The sequence below is a fragment of the Notechis scutatus genome, chromosome 1 (genome assembly GCF_049901735.1).
Source record: "Notechis scutatus isolate UNSWTSFEM ecotype Mainland chromosome 1, rNotScu1.2, whole genome shotgun sequence".
NCBI classification, from domain to species: Eukaryota; Metazoa; Chordata; class Lepidosauria; order Squamata; family Elapidae; genus Notechis; species Notechis scutatus.
The window spans coordinates 334,452,611-334,473,177 of record NC_142009.1 but is presented as its reverse complement, the minus strand read 5'-3'; the positions used below and the strand labels follow the sequence as shown (position 1 = coordinate 334,473,177).

Here is a 20,567-nt window from a genome sequence, read left to right as displayed (position 1 = left end):
ACTTCATCTCCCGGCCGGTCAGCTACTGATACCCCGCTCGCACTTCCGAATCCTGCCTGGAAATTATCGGAATTCTTCTTGGAATCCACAGCACCTTCTGAGTGTGCGTGTGTGTGTATCTGCTGCTGGAAGAAAGGGAACACACCTTCCTATGACTTCCTTTGCACAAGTGTGGGAAGACAGAAAGCGTTGGGCCTGGTGTGTTGGGCCAGTTAAAGGGGGAAAGGGAGCGAGTGTCCACTCTCCACAGGACTTAAAGAGACTTCGTAGCCTGCTGTGAGAGAGCGGATGCTGGCGCTCCTCACAAAAGGAACATTTCGTTAACTACAAAGGGCTTGTCGTGTTTGGGAGCTGGGTCAGAACACGATGCCTCACTGATTCACTTAACGACCACGGCAAAAAAAAAAACACCTCATGAAATCGGGGGCAGCCGTGCGATGCCTGACATAATATCCGCACTGCTTAACAACATATTTCCAGGTCCCTATTGTGGTCGTAAGTCGAGGATTACCTGTAGCACTGAGCGAATGGACGAGACTATCCTCTCTTTAATATTCACCAAAATATTGCTGTTCGATGCACAAAGGGAAGAGAGGGCGAGTGGAAAAATCAGGCAGTTTTGGAATGTTGACACAGGTAGTCCTCAAATTTTGACCACAATAGAGCCCAACCTTTCTGTTGCTAAGTGAGACATTTGTTAAGTGAGCTTTGCCCCATTTTACGATCTTTCCTGTTAAGTGAATCACTGCAGTTGTTGTTGTCCTAATTCTTGTTAAGTTAGGAAAACGGCTGTTAAGTGAATCCGGCTTCCCCATTGTCAGAAGCTCGCAAAAGGGGAACATGGGACCCCGGGACCTAGCAACGGTCATAAGTATGAATCAGCTGCCAACCGTCTGAATTTTGATCGTGTGATATATGGGGACGCCTACAAGGGTTGTAACTGTGAAAAGCGGTCGTAAGCAGTGGCGGGATTCAACCGGTGTAACAACCGGTTCGGTGAGCGGATGCATTTCATGGGGGGGAAACTGATCGCTGGAACTACCCATTTGCCCGAATCGTTCCGTACCGGCTACCTGGTTGTAAGTCCCTTTTTTCAGTGCCGTTGTAACTTTGAACAGTCACTAAGTGAACCGCTGTAAGTCAAAGACCACTTGTATAAGGATGGAGGGAAACTCAGGTTTTTTTCAAGATCCCTGCTGTAAGTCACAAGTCAAAAGTTGACTCGGGCATCGAAAAGAGGAGGAGGAGGAGGAAGAGGAGAAAAAGGAAACGCCCATTGTTAATAAGCTGTGAGGTTGTCTTGGGTTCGAATTCAGCCACAAGAAGTGCCTTGCCTCCAAAAAGAAGAGACCCCCCACCTGTTCTCCCCTGCCCTCCTCACCTGAGCATCAGCCAACATGACATCCTTGATCTGGGGCAGCCCACTGGCTTCGCCGTTCTCCATGCGCACGTAATGCACTTGGTAGCCACGTATCTGTCCGTGCTGCCGGTTCGGCACCGGGGAGCGCCAGAAGACTTGGATGGCCGTTGAATTGAGGACTTCCACCTCCACCTTGCGAGGTGGGGCGCTGGGCACTGGAAAGGGAGGAGGACGCGAGAGAAGAGGGAAAAAGGGGAGAGAGAAAGAAAAAAGGGTTGGGACTTTAAGAGGAGGAATTGGTCGTGGAAGACAGCCTGTGTCTGGCTTTTTGGGCGGACCAGAAAATAGCAATAGCACTTAGACTTATATACCGCTTTATAGTGCTTTACAGCCCTCTCTAATCGGTTTATAGCCTCTTGCCCCTAACAATTTGGGTCCTCATTTTACTGACCTCGGAAGGATGGGAGGCTAAGTCAACCTTGAGCCGGTCAGGATTGAACTGATGGCAGTGGGCAGTCAGCCTGCAAAACTGCATTCTCACCATTGGGCCACCAGAGTCCTTCCTTCCTGCCTTCCTTCCCTTTCCTTCCTTTCTTCCTTCCCATTTAGTACTTAGACTTATATACCGCTTCACAGTGCCTTACAGCCCTCTCTAAGCCGTTTACAGAGCCAGTCTCTTGCCCCCAACAATCTGGGTCCTCATTTTACCCACCTCGGAAAGAGGAATGGCTGAGTCAACCTTGAACCTGATGAGATTTGAACTGCCAAATTGCAGGCAGCTGGCAGTCAGCAGAAGTAGTCCTGCAGTACCGCACTCTAACCACTGCGCTACCACGGCTCAGATAATGTCTGGAACCCCCCGTTTTGCGCATCCAGGGGCCTAGCGAGAGCCACAATTCAGAACTGCAATGCAGTGGCCGAAGCTGGCCGGTGTGTGTCTCGCTGCGTGTTTTGTGTACGTTCACAAACACAGGTCATTTTCGACGTACGACAACAATTGAACCCCAAATTTTTTATTCTTAAGAGAAACAGTGAATTTTGCCCCTTTTCATGACCTTTCTTGCCATGGCTGTTAAGTAGATCACTGCGGTTGTTAAGTGAGTCGCACGGATGTGAAGTGAATCTGGCTTCCCCATTGACTCTGCTTGTCAGAGGGTCACAAAAAAGGGGTTCACAGGACCCCGGGACACTCAGCCATCATAAAAATAGGAACCTGATGCCAAGCGTCCGAATTTTGATCTCGTGACTGTGAGGATGCAGCCATGGTCGTAAGTGTCAAAAACGGTCATAAGTTGCTTTTTACAGTGTTGCTGTTAACTTCAAATGGTCACTAAATGGCGTGTTGCAAGTCAAGGACTACCTGTACTGAATTACAGGCAGTCCACAACTTACGACCACAATCGAGCCCCCAAATTTATGTTGTTAAGTGAGAAATTTGTTCAGTGAGCTTTGCCCCATTTTACAACTTTTCTTACCACCTTTCTTAAGTGAGTCAACTCATAGAATATTTCTATGGTCTTTTTAGAGTGGCCAACAGAAAGGGAGGGGGAGCAGTGTGGCAGCTTGCAAACCAAAACTGCATTCCGTAAATGTTTTCAAAGATAGTAACTAGGTGACGGAAGTTTCTGCCCGGCAAATATCTAACTGGAGAGCATGATTGATGACTCTGGGCTATAGAGGTGTCCCATTGGAGGATATCAATTACAATACACCCAGGGGGTGAGTGGGAAAACCAGGGTCAAGGGTGATAGTAAATTATGTGCTTCAGAGTTGGCTACACCCAGGCAGTGCCAGACATGTTAACTCCCAATAAATCCTTTTGAAGTTTTGGAAGTTTGGCTCGAGACTCAGATAACAGATAATCAGAGTTGGAAGGGACCTTGTAGGTCATCTAGTCCAATCCCCCACCCAAGAGTGTCAGGATTCCAGTAGTTACCCCCAATTAAGTCATGAATCTTAAGAGACAAGGAATAATGGATGGAAACTGAACAAGGAGAGAATCAATCTGGAAATAAGGAGAAATTTTCAGAGTGAGAACAATCAACCAAATGTAACAGAAGTTTTCTTTGGAAGTTGTGGGCACTTCATCACTGGAGGCTTTCAAGAAGAGATTGGAGTGTCCAGGGGAAGCCAGAATAGCCATGTTACTAACTGAACAACAGCAGTGATTCTCTTAACAACGGGAGGCAAGAAAGGTCGTAAAATGAGTCATAACTCGCTTAATGCCTCTCAACAGAAATTGTGGTCATAAGTCAAGGACTGCCTGTAGTTCAATACAGCCACAAAAGAGCTTTTAAATTTACAACTCGGCCACTTTATAATGTATGGAAAGATGGCTGGGGAATTCTGGGAGTTGTAGTCCATACATTTTAAAGTGGCCAAGTTGCAGAGACACCGATTTAAATACTCAGAGTTAGTTTTATTGTCCCAGGGAAATTGGCACCACCATACTTTTACATTTTCTCCATTATCCAGCTGACTTTTGGGCATCCTACCAGGTTCCTTCCCAGAGAGTTTGATAAATGAGACACTCAAAAATAAATAAAGTGCCACTAGAAATTCATTAATGGCTGTTCACAACCCCTCTCCATGGGAGAGGTGTTGGCTTGGCTCTACCTGGCTGAATCCTCTGCGAGAGGTTACCACTGATTTTTGGATCAACAAAACAAAACAAAAACCCATTCCTATTCCAGAAGCCAAAGAGAAAATGTCTCTGGAGTTTTTGGCAACGAGAAAACCCACTTTCTCACACGGGAAGGGAGGTGTTATTTTAAAAACAGGTAGGCCTTACACTGCTTTTTGGGGGGTGGGAGCAAACAGGAATTACGTTTGAATCTTAAAACAATTCCCCCCCCCCCCCGTTTTGTTTCCGTCCGGGAACCAGCTAGTTTGGCCCAGGGGTGAAGGCACCAGGTTAGAAAGCAGGAAATGGTGAATTATAGTCCCACCTTAGGCATGAATGTTGGCTGGAGACTTTGGGCCAACCACCAGGAGATGGTGAGTTCTAGTCCCTCTGCTTGACTTTGGGCTAATCATCTAGAGATTGTGAATTCTAGTCCCACTTTAGGCATGAAAGCCAGCTGGGTGACTTTGGGCCAATCACTGGGAGACGATGAATTCTAGTCCTGTGTTCAGCATGAAAGATATCTGGGTGACTTTGGGCCAATCACCAGGAGACAGTGAGTTCTAGTCCTGCCTTAGCCATGAAAGCCAGCTGGGTGATTTTAGGCCAATCGCTAGGAGACAGTGAGTTCTAGTCCTGCCTTAGGCATAAAAGCCGGCTGGGTGATTTTAGGCCAATCACCAGGAGACAGTGAGTTCTAGTCCTGCCTTAGGCATAAAAGCCGGCTGGGTGACTTTAGGCCAATCACCAGGAGACAGTGAGTTCTAGTCCCACCTTAGGCATAAAAGCCAGCTGGGTGACTTTAGGCCAATCACCAGGAGACAGTGAGTTCTAGTCCCGCCTTAGGCATAAAAGCCAGCTGGGTGACTTTGGGCAAACCACCAGAAGCCGAGGGGCCCGGCCCCTCTTAGGCTGCCGGCTCTCTTTCACTCAGCCTAACCCACCTCATAGGGTTGTTGTTATGGAGAAAATAGGAGGCGGCTATGTTGACCGCCTTGGGTTATTTGTCAAAGTAATAAAGGCGGGTTACAAACACAGACGGAAGTAAATTTAGGGAGAAGTCCCACTTACCATCTTCGTCGGTACGGACAATGACGGGCGAGCTTTCCGGGCCGGGCCCCATAATCGTATGCGCCACCACGGTGATGCGGTACTCTGTCCATTTCTCCAGGGATTCCAGGCTGATCTGGGTGGTTGTGGCAGGGATATCCTTCACCTCTTTCAATTCGCTGACCTCGGGATCCAGGCCTCGATACCGGACGCTATAGCCTTCCAAGTCACCGTTTTGGCTCTCAACGGGAGGTGGTTGCCAACTTACCAGAATGGCCGTGGACCTGGTGCTGACACATTTTACGTCTTGAGGGGGGGGGCAGACGGTTCTACGGTAGCGGGAGGGGTAGTTTGGGGTGGCGGGAATCGGGGGGGAGGGGAAGAGGGGGCGGGCGGAAAACAAAATATAGGAAAGATAAAAGGAAAAAAAAAAGAAACAAAAATGATAACAAAAAAACCCAAAACGAAACGCACCAAAAAGAAAAAGAAAAAAGAAAAAAAAATCGGTCGGGGAGCGTAAAATCTTGAAATCAATCAATCAATCAATCAAACTAATAAAAAAAAATGGGCTTCTTTTCCATGAAAATGGAAATAAACGAAGGATTAACGGGGGAAAGGCAAGCAGGCAACGCAACTCAAGACACACATGGCTTGGGCTAGCTGGCACATAGCGGGTCGAAAAAGTCAAGATGGCACCCGCCATGACACAATTGTGGCGGCCATCTTGAGTTTCTGACTCTCTGGTTGGGGGCTAGTCAGGGCCTGGGGGCTGCTTTGTGGAATACACTTTCCTTTTGATATTTTAGCTGTAAGTGACAAACTGTAACATAAGAAGAGCACATAAATCAGTTGTTTTTCAACTGTGGGGATTTTAAGATGGGTGGACTTCAACTCCCAGAATTCCCCAGCCAGCCATGGCTGGCTGGGGAATTCTGGGAGTTGAAGTCCACCCATCTTAAAATCCCCACAGTTGAGAAACACTGGCATAGAACATTGTGCCTCTTCCATTCCTATAAAAGGGATAAATCCTCCCCACCATTCATCCTATTCCCATCACTGGGAAAAACTCAGGACTGCCGGGATTCAGTCCGTCTACAATTCCACCAATAAGCAGCCACATCTCATCCCTGAAGCTGCTTCTTTCCCAATCTGGCCTAGAAGCCAGGAGGGATCCATCACTTTCCAGGATTCCCTCTTGGCAACCAAGGGAGAATGGTAGACATCATCTCCATTCGTTAATCTGCACGTTGCAAATAGAAATTTATAACCACGATTAAGGCTTTTAGTGGCCAGAGCAGAAAGAAGGTTTTTCTATCTATCATTATCTATCTATCATCTATCTATCTATCTATCTATCTATCTATCTATCTATCTATCTATTATCTATCATTATCTATATCATCTATCTATCTAGCCATCATCTGTTTGTTTGTTTGTCTGTCTGTCTATCTATATCATCTATCAATCTTTATCATCTATCAATCTATTTATCTATTTATCTATCTGTCATCTCTCTATATAATTTATCTATCATCTATATCAGTGATCCCCAACCTTTTGACGCCATGCCCGGTACCAGCATCAGCTGGCGCCGCCATCTTTTGATGAAAAAGTGCTTCCGGTGACCTCACGAAGCACGTTTTCATCAAAAAGATGGCGGCGCTAGCGCTTCGATGAGCTTTCCGGTAGAAATGGCTTTCTACCCGGAAAAGCTCACCGAGCTCCGCTAAGCGCCGCCATCTTTTTGATGAAAGCGTGCTTCCGGTGAGCTTTCTCCCGGAAAAGCTCACCGGAAGCACTTTTCATGAAAAAGATGGCGGCGCCAGCAAGCCGCGCCCGGTAGGAGTTGTTCCGCATGGACGGTACCGGTCCACGGACCGTGGTTGGGGACCCCTGATCTATATCATCTATTATCATCTATCAACCAATGTATCTATCATTTATCTATATTATCTATTTATCTATCATCTATCAATCTCTATCTCTATCTATATCATCTATATCATTTATCTATCTATCATCTATATCGTCTATCAATCTATATCTATCTATCTCTATCTATCTATCTATCTATCTATCTATCTATCTATCTATCTATCTACCTACCTACCTACCTACCTACCTACCTACCTATATCAATCTATATCATCTATCTATCTACCTATCTACCTACCTACCTACCATTCATTCATTCATTCATTCATTCCAATGATTTCTTCAACTGGACGCCCTCCAGGTGTCAGACTGGTCAGCGTTCACCAGCATTAATAGAGAAGGAAAATCTTTATGGGGCAGATTTGCCCTCTTTTTGGTTTAAAAAGGGCCTGATTCATATTCACCTTCCTATCTTCAGTTAGGTACCCCGTGAAAGAGGCTTACTAGCGAGTTCTACAGGTAGTCCTCGACTTACAACTGCCATTGAGAGCAGAATTTCCATTGTTAAGCAAGGCGGTTGGTTGTTAAAGAGAATTCCCACCTGATTTTACAACTTTTCTCTCCGTGGTTCAGTAAAAGACTGCAGTTGTTAAGTGAATCACACGGTTGTTAAATGAATCCAGCTCCCCCCCCGCCCCCATTCCGGTCAGAAGCCGGCTGGGAAAGTCGCAAATGGCTTTCATGTGACTCGGGAGGCTGCAGCCCGTCATAAAGGCACATCGGTTGCCCAGCGACCTAATTTTGATCACGTGTAAGCGTGGGAACGCTGTAACCGTCATAAGTGCGAGGACGGGTCTTCAGTCACTTTTTTTTCTTTCAATGGCGTTGTAACTTTGGTTGCTAAAGGAATGGGTTGTAAGTCGAGAATTAGCTGTAATTTAGATGTTTCTGACTTCTGGTAAGCTTTACAGCTGATACATCTTGATAAAATCTGGTTAAAAAAACCTAATCTTTAATTTCAGGAGGCTCAAGGAAATTCTCATTTGGGCTTCCTGGTTTCTTTTGGGCAAGGTTCTCCCAATATTGGCAACTTTTAAGACTGGCGGATTTCACTTCCCAGAACTCCCCAGTCTTGGCTGGCTGAGGAATTCTGGGAGTTGAAGTCCACAAGTCTTAACAGAATAATAGCGGAGTTGAAAGGGACCCGGGAGGTCTTCTAGTCCAACCCCCCCCGCCCCGCCCCCGCACAAATCTTGAAGTAGTTGCCAAATGTGGAGATCCCTGGTTTAGAGGTTTGTGTTCAGGGGGGAAGGAGCGTTGATTCCCAAGCTGCTCTCGCTTTAAAATAATTCATCAACTCTTGTAAAATTCACACATCTCCATTTCTTAAACTAGCCCTCCTCTTCCTTCCCCCCCCCCAAAAAAACCCCCAGCGACAGACAATCAAAAGCAACAGAGAAGTTTGGAATGCAAAGAAATCAAGCGATTAAAATAAACCAAATGGTCGGGTTCCAAATAAAATAAAATAAGGGAAATAACCGTAATAATAATAATAATAATAATAATAATAATAATAATAATAATAATAATAACAACCCTCAAATTATTCATCAAGCAAAGCCTTCTAGAATCCACGTTCAGTAGTCTTGGTTTACCTACCTTCAGCAGCGGTTAACTATCAGACTGTCTCGCGAAAGCTCGGCTGGGGACGATGGGACTCATGGAAGGTTCCTGAACTCACTGGCTCTCCCGCAACGCACCCCTCTTCCTGCCCTCCAACCTACCAGCTTATAACAGGCTTCAGCAGACAAAGTAACAGAGAGGCCCCCTTGTTTTTAACTGGTGCCAAAAGTGTTCTGGGTTCAATTTACAGTCCCTGACCAGGAGTGGGATTCAGCCGGTACGTACCGGTTTGGACGAACTGGTTGTCACATTGGTTTAATCCCACCACTGTCCCTGATGCTACTACACTTCCCCGGAAGAATGTAAACTCCTGGCTGAAACGAGTAGAAAAGGTTTCCAACCTGTTTTCCAAACCAAATTCAAACAAAGGTGGCGTTTTCCAAATTGTTCGGAGCTGCTTTTCCCAAGCTGAGCCACTTTAAGATGGGCGGACTTCCGCTCCCAGAATTCCCCCCAGCTGACAAAGAATTCTGGGAGTGGAAGTCCAGAACCTCTTTAAAAATGTTGCCAAGGTTGAAAAAAACAAAAACAAAAAACGTGGGTCACTCAAAATAAAGACAGCAACATTTGCAAATGTGATGCCAGGCACAAGCCGCCCTCTTGCGTCGAGGTCGAACTAATTTAGATGGAAAAATTCTTAACAACGGTCTCACTTTTAACAATAGAAATTCAGGGCTCAACGGTGGTCGTAAGTTGAGTGTTTTGATAAAAGTAATAAAAAAGACAAGTACTTTTGTTTCTACTTGGAAACCGCTTCTGGACTTGGTGCTTGAGGTGGAACAAGAAATGAAACTTTGATTTGTGGGTTTTATTGATTAGATAGGTCTGTTATAGAAATGGCTAGTTTATATACTATTATGGAAAAGTAAAAAAAATTGAGGTTTGATGCTATTATCTTATTCGACTGCACCAAAGGGAGTCAGAAATCAATACTTTTTCTTTCTTCCCTCCCTTCTTTTCTCTACACTTTTCTCTTCCCTGTTTTTCCTATGATTTGCCTTTGTGTTTTTGTGTTTTCTATTATAAAACCAATAAAAAAGGATTGATACGGTAAATTGAGGGACTACCTGGAATAATAACGATAAAATCCACCCCAAATTTAGCTTATTCAGCATTTTGGAGACAAAGGGGTCTTAATCAAGAGGCCCCCAGTGAGGGAGATTCACAAGAGGGTTTTGAAAAGGCTATAAAATGTTATTTTCTTAGACAAATTCCCAAACTGACATTCGGAATGTAAGCGCAGACATTTGGTGATGCTCCTAACAGGGTCACAGCACTTAGCAATGGCTAAGGATGATACACCCAGAGCATTTAGACTTATATACCTCTTTATAGCACTTTGCAGCCCTCTCTAAGAGGTTTACAGAGTCAGCCTCTTGCCCCCAACAATCTGGGTCCTCATTTTACTGACCTCAGAAGGACGGAAGGCTGAGTCAACCTTGAGCCTGGTGGGATTTGAACTGCGAAATTACAGGCAGCCGGCAGTCAGCAGAAGCAGCCCTGCAGCACCGCACTCTAACCAATGCGCCACAGCGGCTCATCCTTTTTTTGCCTTCTAAGAATCTTATCTTTCCTGTTTTGATCTCATCAGCATCATCTTACGGTGGGAAACCAATCTTCCAAAACACAAGATATAGGTAGTCCTTGACTTACAACCGTTCGTTTAGTGACCGTTCCGAGTTACAGTGGCACTGAAAAATGCGACCGGTGAACGTTTTTTTTTTTTCATGGTTTCAACCTTCGCAGCAACCGTCATCACGTGATCAAAATTCAAGATGCTTGGCAACTGGTTCACACTTATGACAGCCGTGTCCCTTCGGGGTCACGCAATCCCCTTTTGGGACCTGATCAGCAAAGTCCATGGGGAAGCCAGATTCACTTAACAACCGGGAGGGGGGGGTCACTAATTTAACAACTGCAGTGATTCACTTAACAACTGTGGCAAGGAAAGTTGTATAATGGGGCAAAACTCGTTTAACAAAAACCTCTCACTTGGCCACAGAAATGTTGCGATGAATTGCAGTCGTAAGTCGAGGGCTTCCTGTATTTTGTCCATTTCCAACCCATAAAATATTTCAGTTTATGGGGAGAAGGAGAGAGAGAGAGAGAGACGCTCAACCTAATTTTTCATGCATCTTAAGTTAGCGTGGCTGGTGGATTACAAAATTCGTTCTGCTTCGAACCTGCTCTATAGACTTAAGATTGGTCTTTTGTGTGGAATTCCATTGTTCCCAATTGAGACACCTTCCAATAATCCCATTACGGTCTTCCGGGTTTGTTCTTTTTACAGTTTAATTGGGAAGGTTTGAAAAGGGACAGAGGAGGTCAGCCTGTTTTAAATAAGTTTTTTTTAAAAAATCTTCGGTACCAAAAGTACAGGGCCTGATGATCTAACTATCTGAGTTTCTCCCCTGCTTCAAAACTGGGACAAGTCAATTATCCCAATCAAAGACAATCAAATTGTCATAAATCTTCCTCAAGGATGGGTAGTGTAGTGCCGAAAATTATCCGATTTAAACTGAATGTGCTGTTTTCCTAGAGAGGCTACCTATTTTGGAGGGGGAGAATGCGCATGTTATAGACTCTATAATTTGAGGTATGAAATTCAACTTTCAGTTCCTCTTCTGCAATTCAATTTATTTGTCCCCAGGCGATCCCAGAGTCATGGAGCCAGGAAGGATCTCAAGGGTATCTAGCGATACCCTAAACCTGTGTTTTTGAACCATAGCAACTTTAAGCTGGGCTGGCTGGGGAATGGTGGGAGTTGAAGTCCACCCAGCTTAAAGATGCTGAGGTTCACTATAAGCCAAGGATCTTCAAACTTGGCAAGTTTAAGACTTGTGGACTTCAACTCCCAGAATTCCTGAGTTAACATGACTGGAGGAGGAATTCTGGGAGGAATTCTGTCAAGTTGAAGGGTCTAACATGGTGGGGGTCAACATCAGCCAAGTGATTCAACTCCCAGAATTCCTGAGTTAACATGACTGGAGGAGGAATTCTGGGAGTAATCCTAAAGCTGTCAAGTTTGAAGGCCCCTGGTCTAACATGGAGGGGGCCTTAAACATCAGCCATTTTAAGACATGTGGACTTCAACTCCCAGAATTCCTGAGTTAACATGACTGGAGGAGGAATTCTGGGAGTTGAAGTCCACAAGTCTTAAAGCTGTCAAGTTTGAAGAGCCCTGCTGTAAGAAGATAAGCATCCAGCCACATTTATTTTACAGCTTGGCAAACTGTCCTTGTCAAAATTTGGAGACATTGAGTGAAGGCTGAAGTAGGACCTCGTTCTACATCCCATTTTTATTTGGAAAACATGATTTTCTCAAGATGACAAGTGAACCCAGCCTCCTTGCCACAAGTGATTTCAGAATTCCTGTGGTCAGACAGGCAGCTATGCAAATGGGTTTAAATCCATGCTTCTCACACTTTTAAGACCCGTGGACTTCAACTCTCAGCAAGCTAGCTGAGGAATTCTAAGAGTTGAAGTCCACAGATCTTAAAGAGGGCCAAGTTTGAAAAACACTGGAGTAAATGAATGAATGGGCTAAACAAGAAGCATGAAAAACAAGCTAAAGAATTCAACGAGGCTAAACAAGAAGCACTGAATAAGCTGAAGGATTAAATCAGGCTAAACAAGAAGCACTAGACAAGAAAGGTCTTTGGAATAACCCTTTTACGTCCTCTGAGGAATGGGTTTTAATTCTTAATTTGTGCCCGGCAGAGACCTGTCTGTAAGGGCTGTTTTTCTACCCACGATCCTCAACAAGATAACCTTATCTAATCCTCTTCTCCTCACCAAAAAACCTATTAAAAGAAGACCTACCAGATTTTGAGTGGTTTTGAAAAGGAGTCCTCAACCCAGTCAATTCTACTTCCAGAAAAGGGGCACAGCACCCCCAAAATGCAGACCTCCAACTTCTGCCAGCCTGATTCCCAGCGGGGAGGAGGGGGAAAAGCGGTGTCTGTCCACTCACCCTTCTAAACAATCCACTTTGGGACAGGTCAGATAAAAAAACATGGGTGTTTTTTTTTTTTCCTCTGGCTAATCCAAGGGGCCAAGGGAATGCTCCATTCTATGACTTGTCTGGATCATACCGTCTGGGCCAAGATGCCACCCCACGCTGGCCTTGCTGTTCAGAAGATCCACAAGGAGTTTCCTTCACAATCCAGCCCAACCTGTGTGAATTCAAGGAGGCAGGTGTGCAGGTGGGTGGGTGGGTGTGAATGGGTGTTAGTTAGCACGCAGGCAGGCCGGCCCTTGCCTTTTCACGACCAAGAGGCAAGAGAGATTAAGCCCTGAGGGTGGTAGTGGGTGTGACCGCACACTGCAGCGGGCGCTACGTCCTCTTTCTCACCGAGGCCACCAAGGACTGGGCAGGTATCCCAAGGTGTGCAAATTAGGATAAGAGGGCCATTTTAAGAGGGCTGAAAGAGGGGACAGGTTGAGCTGTATTTGTGAATCAGCCTGTGAATTAGCCAGTACTCACCTTCTCAACACTTTCACATGGGTTAAAAGTTGACTGTCCAAGACTCAACAACGGACCCTGACTGAGCTTTTATACCAAAGCAATTAAGGAATTTAAAAAAATTTTTTTTAACCCTTTAGGTACCATAGACTTTGGAGACCTCAAGGTCAGGCCAGTGGCTATTTAAAAAAAGAACAAAAAACCCAAACCTACATCTCCCCCATACTTTTTTTTTTGTTGTTGTTTGAAAGGGTTTCCCACAGTCAAATAGCTCCATGGAGTTTTTGATCCATTGGCATCCTTCACCCATCTAACTAAGTCAACGTTGAGGAGAGAAAGGGTTTTACGAAAGGGAAATGAAAACAGCTCCCCCAAAAAAGGAGCCGAATCTATGGATTTTGGATGAATTGGGGCAATGTTTCCCAATAATTCCATTTTTTTAAACTCCCTAATCTCTGATTTTGGGGCACATTTTAGAGACACTCTAGGCATCTGAGTCTACCGTCTTTGGTACTTGAAGAGTTAAACACCAAGTTCTTTCAAGATCAAGAGAGAGAGAGAGAATACGTTACCTTTAGTTTAATGGATTTGTTTTTAAGCAAAAAAAATCTTGGGGTTTGGATGCTTGGGAGGGGGGGGCGCCCCCACTTTAGTGGAGAAGTGCTGTGAAAAGACATGCCGTGCAGGGCAGGGCAAAGGGGCGCGAGCCAAGCCAGGGATGGTTGCATGGAGCAGCACTTGGGACCAAAGACATTTGCAAAGGGGGGATGATGGATGGATTGGGGGAAAAAGCTAAGCAGAGAGGTGGTGGGAGAAAAGCAAAGGGGCATATCTGCATAGAAGAGGTTCCGGATATGAAGAGAAAGCCCGGGAGATGCCTCCTGGAGATGACACCATAGATCCTGCTCAGTCTGAAGACTCAAGGTTTCACCAGGACGACAATAGCACTTGGACTTATATACCACTTCACGATGCTTTACAGCCCTCTCTAAGCGGTTTTAAAGAGTCATCCTCTTGCCCCAACAATCCGGTCCTCATCATTTTTTACCGACCTCAGAAGGATGGAAGGATGAGTCAACTTTGAATTGGTCAGGATCGAGCCACAGTGGGCAGAGTTTTCCTGCAATGCTGGATTCTAAACTACTACAATACCAGGGCTCGTGAGCTCTTGAGAGAGAGAGAGAGAGAGAGAGGAGAGGGAGAGAGGGAGGGAGGGAGAAAGAGAGAGAGAGAGGAGAGACAGAAAGAGAGAGATGATAGATATTGTAGATAGACAAGATATTTACAGAGTCAGCATGTTGCCCTCCCAACAATCTGGGTCCTCATTTTTTTACCGACCTCAGAAGGATGGAAGGATGAGTCAACTTTGAATTGGTCAGGATCGAGCCACAGTGGGCAGAGTTTTCCTGCAATGCTGGATTCTAAACTACTACAATACCAGGGCTCGTGAGCTCTTGAGAGAGAGAAAGAGAGAGAGAGGAGAGGGAGAGAGGGAGGGAGGGAGAAAGAGAGAGAGAGGAGAGACAGAAAGAGAGAGATGATAGATATTGTAGATAGACAAGATATTTACAGAGTCAGCATGTTGCCCTCCCAACAATCTGGGTCCTCATTTTTTACCGATCTCAGAAGGATGGAAGGATGAGTCAACCTTGAGCTGGTCAGGATCGAACTGCTGGCAGTGGGCAGAGTTAGCCTGGAATACTGCATTCTAACCACTAATCAAGGAGAGAAACTAATCAAGGAGAGAAGCAACCTAGAACTAAGGAGAACTTTTTTCTGACAGTGAGAACAATTAATCAATGGAATGACTTGGCACCAGAAGTTGTGGGTGCTCCAACACTGGAAGTTTCTAAGAAGAGATTGGACAACATTTGACTGAAATGGGATAGGGTTTCCTGCCTGAGCAGGGGGTTGGACTAGAAGACCTCCAAGGCCCCTTCCAACTCTGTTATTCTATTCTACTCTATTCTATTCTCTATCTTCCATTCTATTCTCTATTCTATTCTATTCTATTCTATTCTTTATTCTATTATCTATTGCCTATTCTAATCTTTATCCATTCTATTCTGTTCTATTCTATTCTATTCTATTCTATTCTCTATTCTATTATCTATTGTCTATTCTAATCTTTATCCATTCTATTCTATTCTATTCTATTCATTCTATTCTATTCTATTATCTATTGTCTATTGTCTATTCTCTTTATCTTTATCTATTCTATTCTATTCTATTCTATTCTATTCATTCTATTCCATTCCATTCCTATTCTATTCATTCTATTCTATTCCTATTCCATTCTACAACCTTGTTTAGCGTTAACATTTTCCCAACACTTTTCCTACCTGCTTGTTTGCATCAGTTTTTATCATCACACGAATTGATGAGCTGCTTTAGTTAAACTAAATTTGAATATCAGTGATTGCATGACCTCTGTAAGTGTCTTATGCTAAGTAAATAAATAATAAATAAGTCACTCCAAAAATGACACACACAGGCAAAAATAAAAATAAAAAATCATGCTGGTTTATGCACGGAGCATAAGATATGCACATATTCCTGAACACCCTGCATAAAAATAACATTTTGAAATCGTGTCTTCCAACGTTGTTTTATTCGGGGGCAATTTTTCCTCTTTCAAACCTAGTGCGACAGCTGCCTCATAATAGCCTGAAAAGTACATTTTGGTTCAGAACAGGTTGAGAAGTGTCAAACTTGACTGAAATGCAAAGGGAGCCTTCTCCTAATTTTCTGAAAACATCCCCTCGTCCTGCCCAATATCGGAAATCCTCGCAGGACTTAAGAGAAGAGAAATCTGGATAGGCTGAAAAAAAATATGCAGATATGCCCTGGGAGCGAAGCGAAGAAAGAAAAGGAGGGATTTTTGCGGTGAAAAACATGTTGCATTTTTCCATGCAGACAAAGCATCCATGCATCAGACAGGCATGCCAGCCGAGGGAGAGAGAGAGAAAGGAAGGGAAAGGAAACGAAACTCGCCAGAGATAGGCCAGGAGAGCTGTATAAGGAGAAGGCTGCATCGGAGGAGAAAAGGAGTTAAAGAAAGGAAGGAGGAGGAAGAGGAGGAGGAGGTAGAGGAGGAAAAAAAACACAGAAGCCCGCCCAAGCTGGGAGGTCTGAACGTCGAAGGATGCCGCCAGCAACAGGGAAGAATTGGGCTCCTTCCTCCAGCAGCCAGTCAGGAAACAAAAGACAGGTTTTCAGGGGGTTACAAGACCACCGAGCAACCCGCCCTGCCCCAGGTCTCCCTCCTCCCAGGAAGCAGAGATGCCCTGAGTTAATTGATGGGGAGAGAGACAGACAGACAGACAGAGAGAGAGAGAGAAAGAAAGGAGGAAGGAAGGGAGGAAGAGAGGAAAGGAGGAAGGAAGGAAACAATGGATCAGAAGGAAGGAAATGGGTGGGGAATGAAGGAAGAAAAGAAATAGATAGGTGGTGGGAAGGAAGGAAATAGATGAGTGGGAAGGAAGAAAGGAAGGAAGGAAGGGAGGGAGGAAAGAAGGAAAGAAAATGGGTGGGGAAGGAAGAAATGAAATAGATGGGAGGGAAGGAAGGAAGAAAGAAAACAGGTGGGGAACGAAGGAAGGAAAGAAATAGGTGGGTGGGTAGGAAGGAATTGGATGAGGAAAGAAGGAAATAGATGAGTGGGAAGGAAGGAAGGAAGGAAGAGAAGGAAGGAAGGAAGGAAGGAAGGAAGGAAGGAAGGAAGGAAGGAGGAGGAGAGAAGGAAGAAAATGGGTGGGGAAGGAAGGAAGAAATGAAATAGATGGGAGGGGAAGGAAGGAAGGAAGAAAATAGGTGGGGAATGAAGGAAGGGTGTGAAGGAAGGAAATGGATGAGGAAAGAAGGAAATAGATGAGTGGGAAGGAAGGAAGAAAGGAAGGGAAGGAGGAAAGAAGGAAGGAAAATTGGTGGGAAGGAAGGAGGGAGGAAATGGATGGGAAGGAAGGACGGAGGGAGGGAGGGAGGGAACGAATGGGAGAAAGGAAGAGAGGAAAGGAAGGGAGGGTGATCCTTGGCCCCAGATCTCAACCTAGGTTATTCCTAGTTTGGCTTTATTCCAAGACCCCCCTCAAGAGAGACCAGGAGTGGGGAGGGGGCAAGGATGGCCGATGGAAGCGAATGATAGGAGCCCAGAAAGGTCCTTAGCCTTTCCTCCCAGGGGGGGAGCAGGCGGTGGGTCAAAGACCCTTCCCTTTCAAGGGAAACCAATTACACAATTTCCCAGCTACCACAACCATTTCCACCTTGGCCTTTGCCTACTCTTCCTGTATAACAACAACAACAACAACCCACACCCAATCAACCACAACCAACAAAACAAAGCAAAAAAAAAAAAAAAAGAAACCATCCAAAACCAACGCCTGGTCATTTCCAACGGCCTAGTTTTCCTTCCAATCCACCGGCCCTCCCGCTGTTTTTCTCGGTCAAAAAGGATGTTATTTCACCCACCACCTCTTTTCGCCCCGATCCCAGGTGGTTTCCCCTTCCCTCTGCCCCCTCAAAAGCTAAGTGGCATCCTTCCAGCAAGCTCCAATTCCTTGAAACAAGGTGTTCTTGTTCCCAATGTATAAAGAGATGCTAAAAGTTGCCACGGTTGGAGACCCCCTGCTATAAAGTCCATTTTTTACTTATTGATGTTCTAATTCTCTTGGTCAAGGTAAGATTAGTCACACACACCCTAACAGACCACAACCAAGAAGAGAATATTTGTAGCTCAGGGTTGACTTCTCTGAGCTTAGTTGCTTTCTGGTAGACGTTTCATGACCCAAATGGGTAACATCGTCAGTGTGAGTTTGCTCTCTGCTTATATACAAGTGGCTTGCACTTTCAATAGTAAGAACCACATGGTTCTTGACAGTTCCTCGATTAGGCTGTTAGACCAAGCCACTGCTGTGGCCCTGCCAGCAGCCAGTGGAGCTGGCGGCAGACTCCGACAGTGAGGAGGTGGGGTAGGAACATGGGCCCATCCTGGAGTCTGGGGAAGGCTCTGACGAGGGGTCTGCATCGGAGGCAGAGATAAGGCCAAGGCTGTCTGACAGTTTTCAGCTGCCTTCGGAGTTGGAGATCAGTGGGGAAGAAGAACAGCTGGAGCCTGTTCCCAGTGTGCACATGCATAGAGCTGCCAGGAGAAGGGAACAGTTAAGGAACAAGGGTCGTCTTGGGAGTAAAGGCTCAGGTGGACGGTGAATGGCCCTTCCCATAGGGAATTAAATAGGAGTGAAAGGGGAGTGATGTTTGCAGGAGACAATTAGTTCAATTCATTAGAGTGAAGATCTGTTCCTGATTTCTTGACAGGTACTTGCTGCTACTGCGTGGCGTTTGGAAGCTATCATCCTGGCAATTCTCCAAGCCTGATAAAGGTCTGTAGTTGTGAAATCTCTGTTTGCCAGGACGAGGAATTCACTTTAACCTAAATAAAAGGGGTTTTGTCGGGACGAGCAGTCTGCTTCATGATCTTGGGGAAGCCTAGGTCAGAAAAGCCACTTGTATAGAAACAGAGAGCAAACCCCACTCCCCTCTAAGACTGATGATGTTATCTAGTTGGGTCATGAAACGTCTGTAGAAAAACCACCAAGCTCCGGGAGCTCCGAAGACCTCAGACCACAACTAAATTCATCTCAAGAACGTGAGATGTTTGACTGCATCCTGACACCGGAATTATGCCTGCAGCTTCAGGCCATTCTTCCCAAACTGGTTGAACGCTCCAGACGCCTTGGACTGCAATCCCCATCAGTCCCAACCAGACTGTGGGAGAACCGGGTGCAAGGCACAGCAGCGGGAGAGCGACCGATTTACAGCCATGGTGTGCAGAAGGGATAAATCGTGTACGTTGGGAATGGTGGTAGGAAGAAGACAGAGAAAATAAAATAAAGAAAAGAAACAACAAGAAAAAAAAGGGCAGATGGAGCTATCGGTAACCTCTGGATGAGCAGCTGTCTTACTTTGAGGCTGCAAATCCTTGGGCCTCCTCCTCCTCCCACCCCACCAATCCCCCCCTCCCCTTTTCTGGTCACAGCGACCCCAACCCCGTGGCCGAGTTCAATACAGTAAAGACGAGAGAAGGCAGAAAGACAAAGAACAGCCACAGCCATTCATGCTGTTGAGGGGGGAAAAAAAAGAACGGAAAGAAGAAAGAAAAGAAAGAAAGAAAGAGAGAAGAAAGAAAGAAAGAAAGAAAGAAAGAAAGAAAGAAAGAAAGAAAGAAAGAAAGAAAGAAAGAAAGAAAGAAAGAAAGAAAGAAAGAAAGAAAGAGCAAATAAAGGGAAAGAAAGTGGGAGGGAGGGAGAAAGAGAGAGGAAGAAAGAAAAGAAAAAGAAAAGAAAGAGCAAAGAAAGGGAAAGAAAGGGAGGGAGGGAGGGAGGGAGGAAGAAAAGAAAGGGAGGAAGAAAGAAAGGGGAAGGAAGGAAAAAAGAAAATATTGAAAGAAAGAAAGAGAGAGCAAATAAAGGGAAAGATAGAGGGAGCGAGGGAGAAAAAAGAGAGAAGAAAAAAGAAAAAGAGAAGGAAAGAAAGAAAGAAAGAAAGAAAGAAAGAAAGAAAGAAAGAAAGAAAGAAAGAAAGAAAGAAAGAAAGAAAGAAAGGAAACCAAAAGGAAGAAAGAAAAGAAAAAAATCAATAAAGAAAACCACCTCATTCTTTTTTTTTTTTTTAAAGCAAAGTTTCATATTTTATTGCCAGCCAGGATTGGTGCAGTCCCTGGTGCAACCATGAAGAGAGACAATCCATTAAACTAAAACCAGCACTAGGTAAAGCTGCCTGGTGGCATGATTGTGCCCCCCCCGTGCCCTCCGTCGTACTTTCTTTTTTTGGGGGGGGGAGTGAGCAGTTGAAGGGGAAATGCTGTGACAGTGAATTATGGGACAAGGGAAGAGGAAGGAGCGAGGGGTTGGGGGGGGGGAGTTATCTCTCCAAAATACAGTCATCCCGTAGACCTCGGTGTCGTTTTCCTCCCGTTCCATCCAACCCCGAGCCACAGCATTTGATGCTCACAAACCTACATCCCTTCGTGGCAGGACATCCAAACCCCTCCCCCCCAGCCACTGATCCTGGTTACCGAACTTTCAACATAAGGGAGCCACTATTTTTTTCTCCCTAAGGAAGATGCCACGTTTTCAAGTTGGGTAAGGATTGGAGAGCAGCCTTAAGAGAGAGTCGACTCAACAGGCAGACCGACGAATAGCGGGTGGTTCCTTTGAGCCCAGCATGCACCCTTCGAAACACAGCCCAAGAACATGTTTTGATAAACCAGGCTTAGCCACACAGAGAGTTTCCCACCGTTGGTTTTTTTTTTTGTAGCCAGAAATGCCCCTGCAGCCAGAAAAACGAGCTCCTTGCTTAACTCCTACGGGGCAAAGGCCAAATTAACCCAGACGGGGTTCCAGTTTTGCTCGCCCCCAATGCCCTACCCTGGTCGCCATTCCACACCTCGACCCCCAGCCGTTGCGCCTCCTGCCTGACCGTGATCCCTTCAGAGAATTCTGGGTAAGAAAAGG

The 20,567-nt window shown here is 45.3% G+C and overlaps 1 protein-coding gene across 1 annotated transcript in view; it reads right to left on the bottom strand.

The window, feature by feature from the left end:
• The window catches only part of PTPRS (protein tyrosine phosphatase receptor type S), a 265,570-nt gene that overhangs the window by 86,657 nt on the left and 158,346 nt on the right, over positions 1 to 20,567 (bottom strand). The window contains 3 exon segments of the mRNA XM_087952781.1: positions 1,382 to 1,575; positions 5,055 to 5,349; positions 5,352 to 5,362. Coding sequence (XP_087808907.1) covers positions 1,382 to 1,575; positions 5,055 to 5,349; positions 5,352 to 5,362 — 500 coding nt within the window.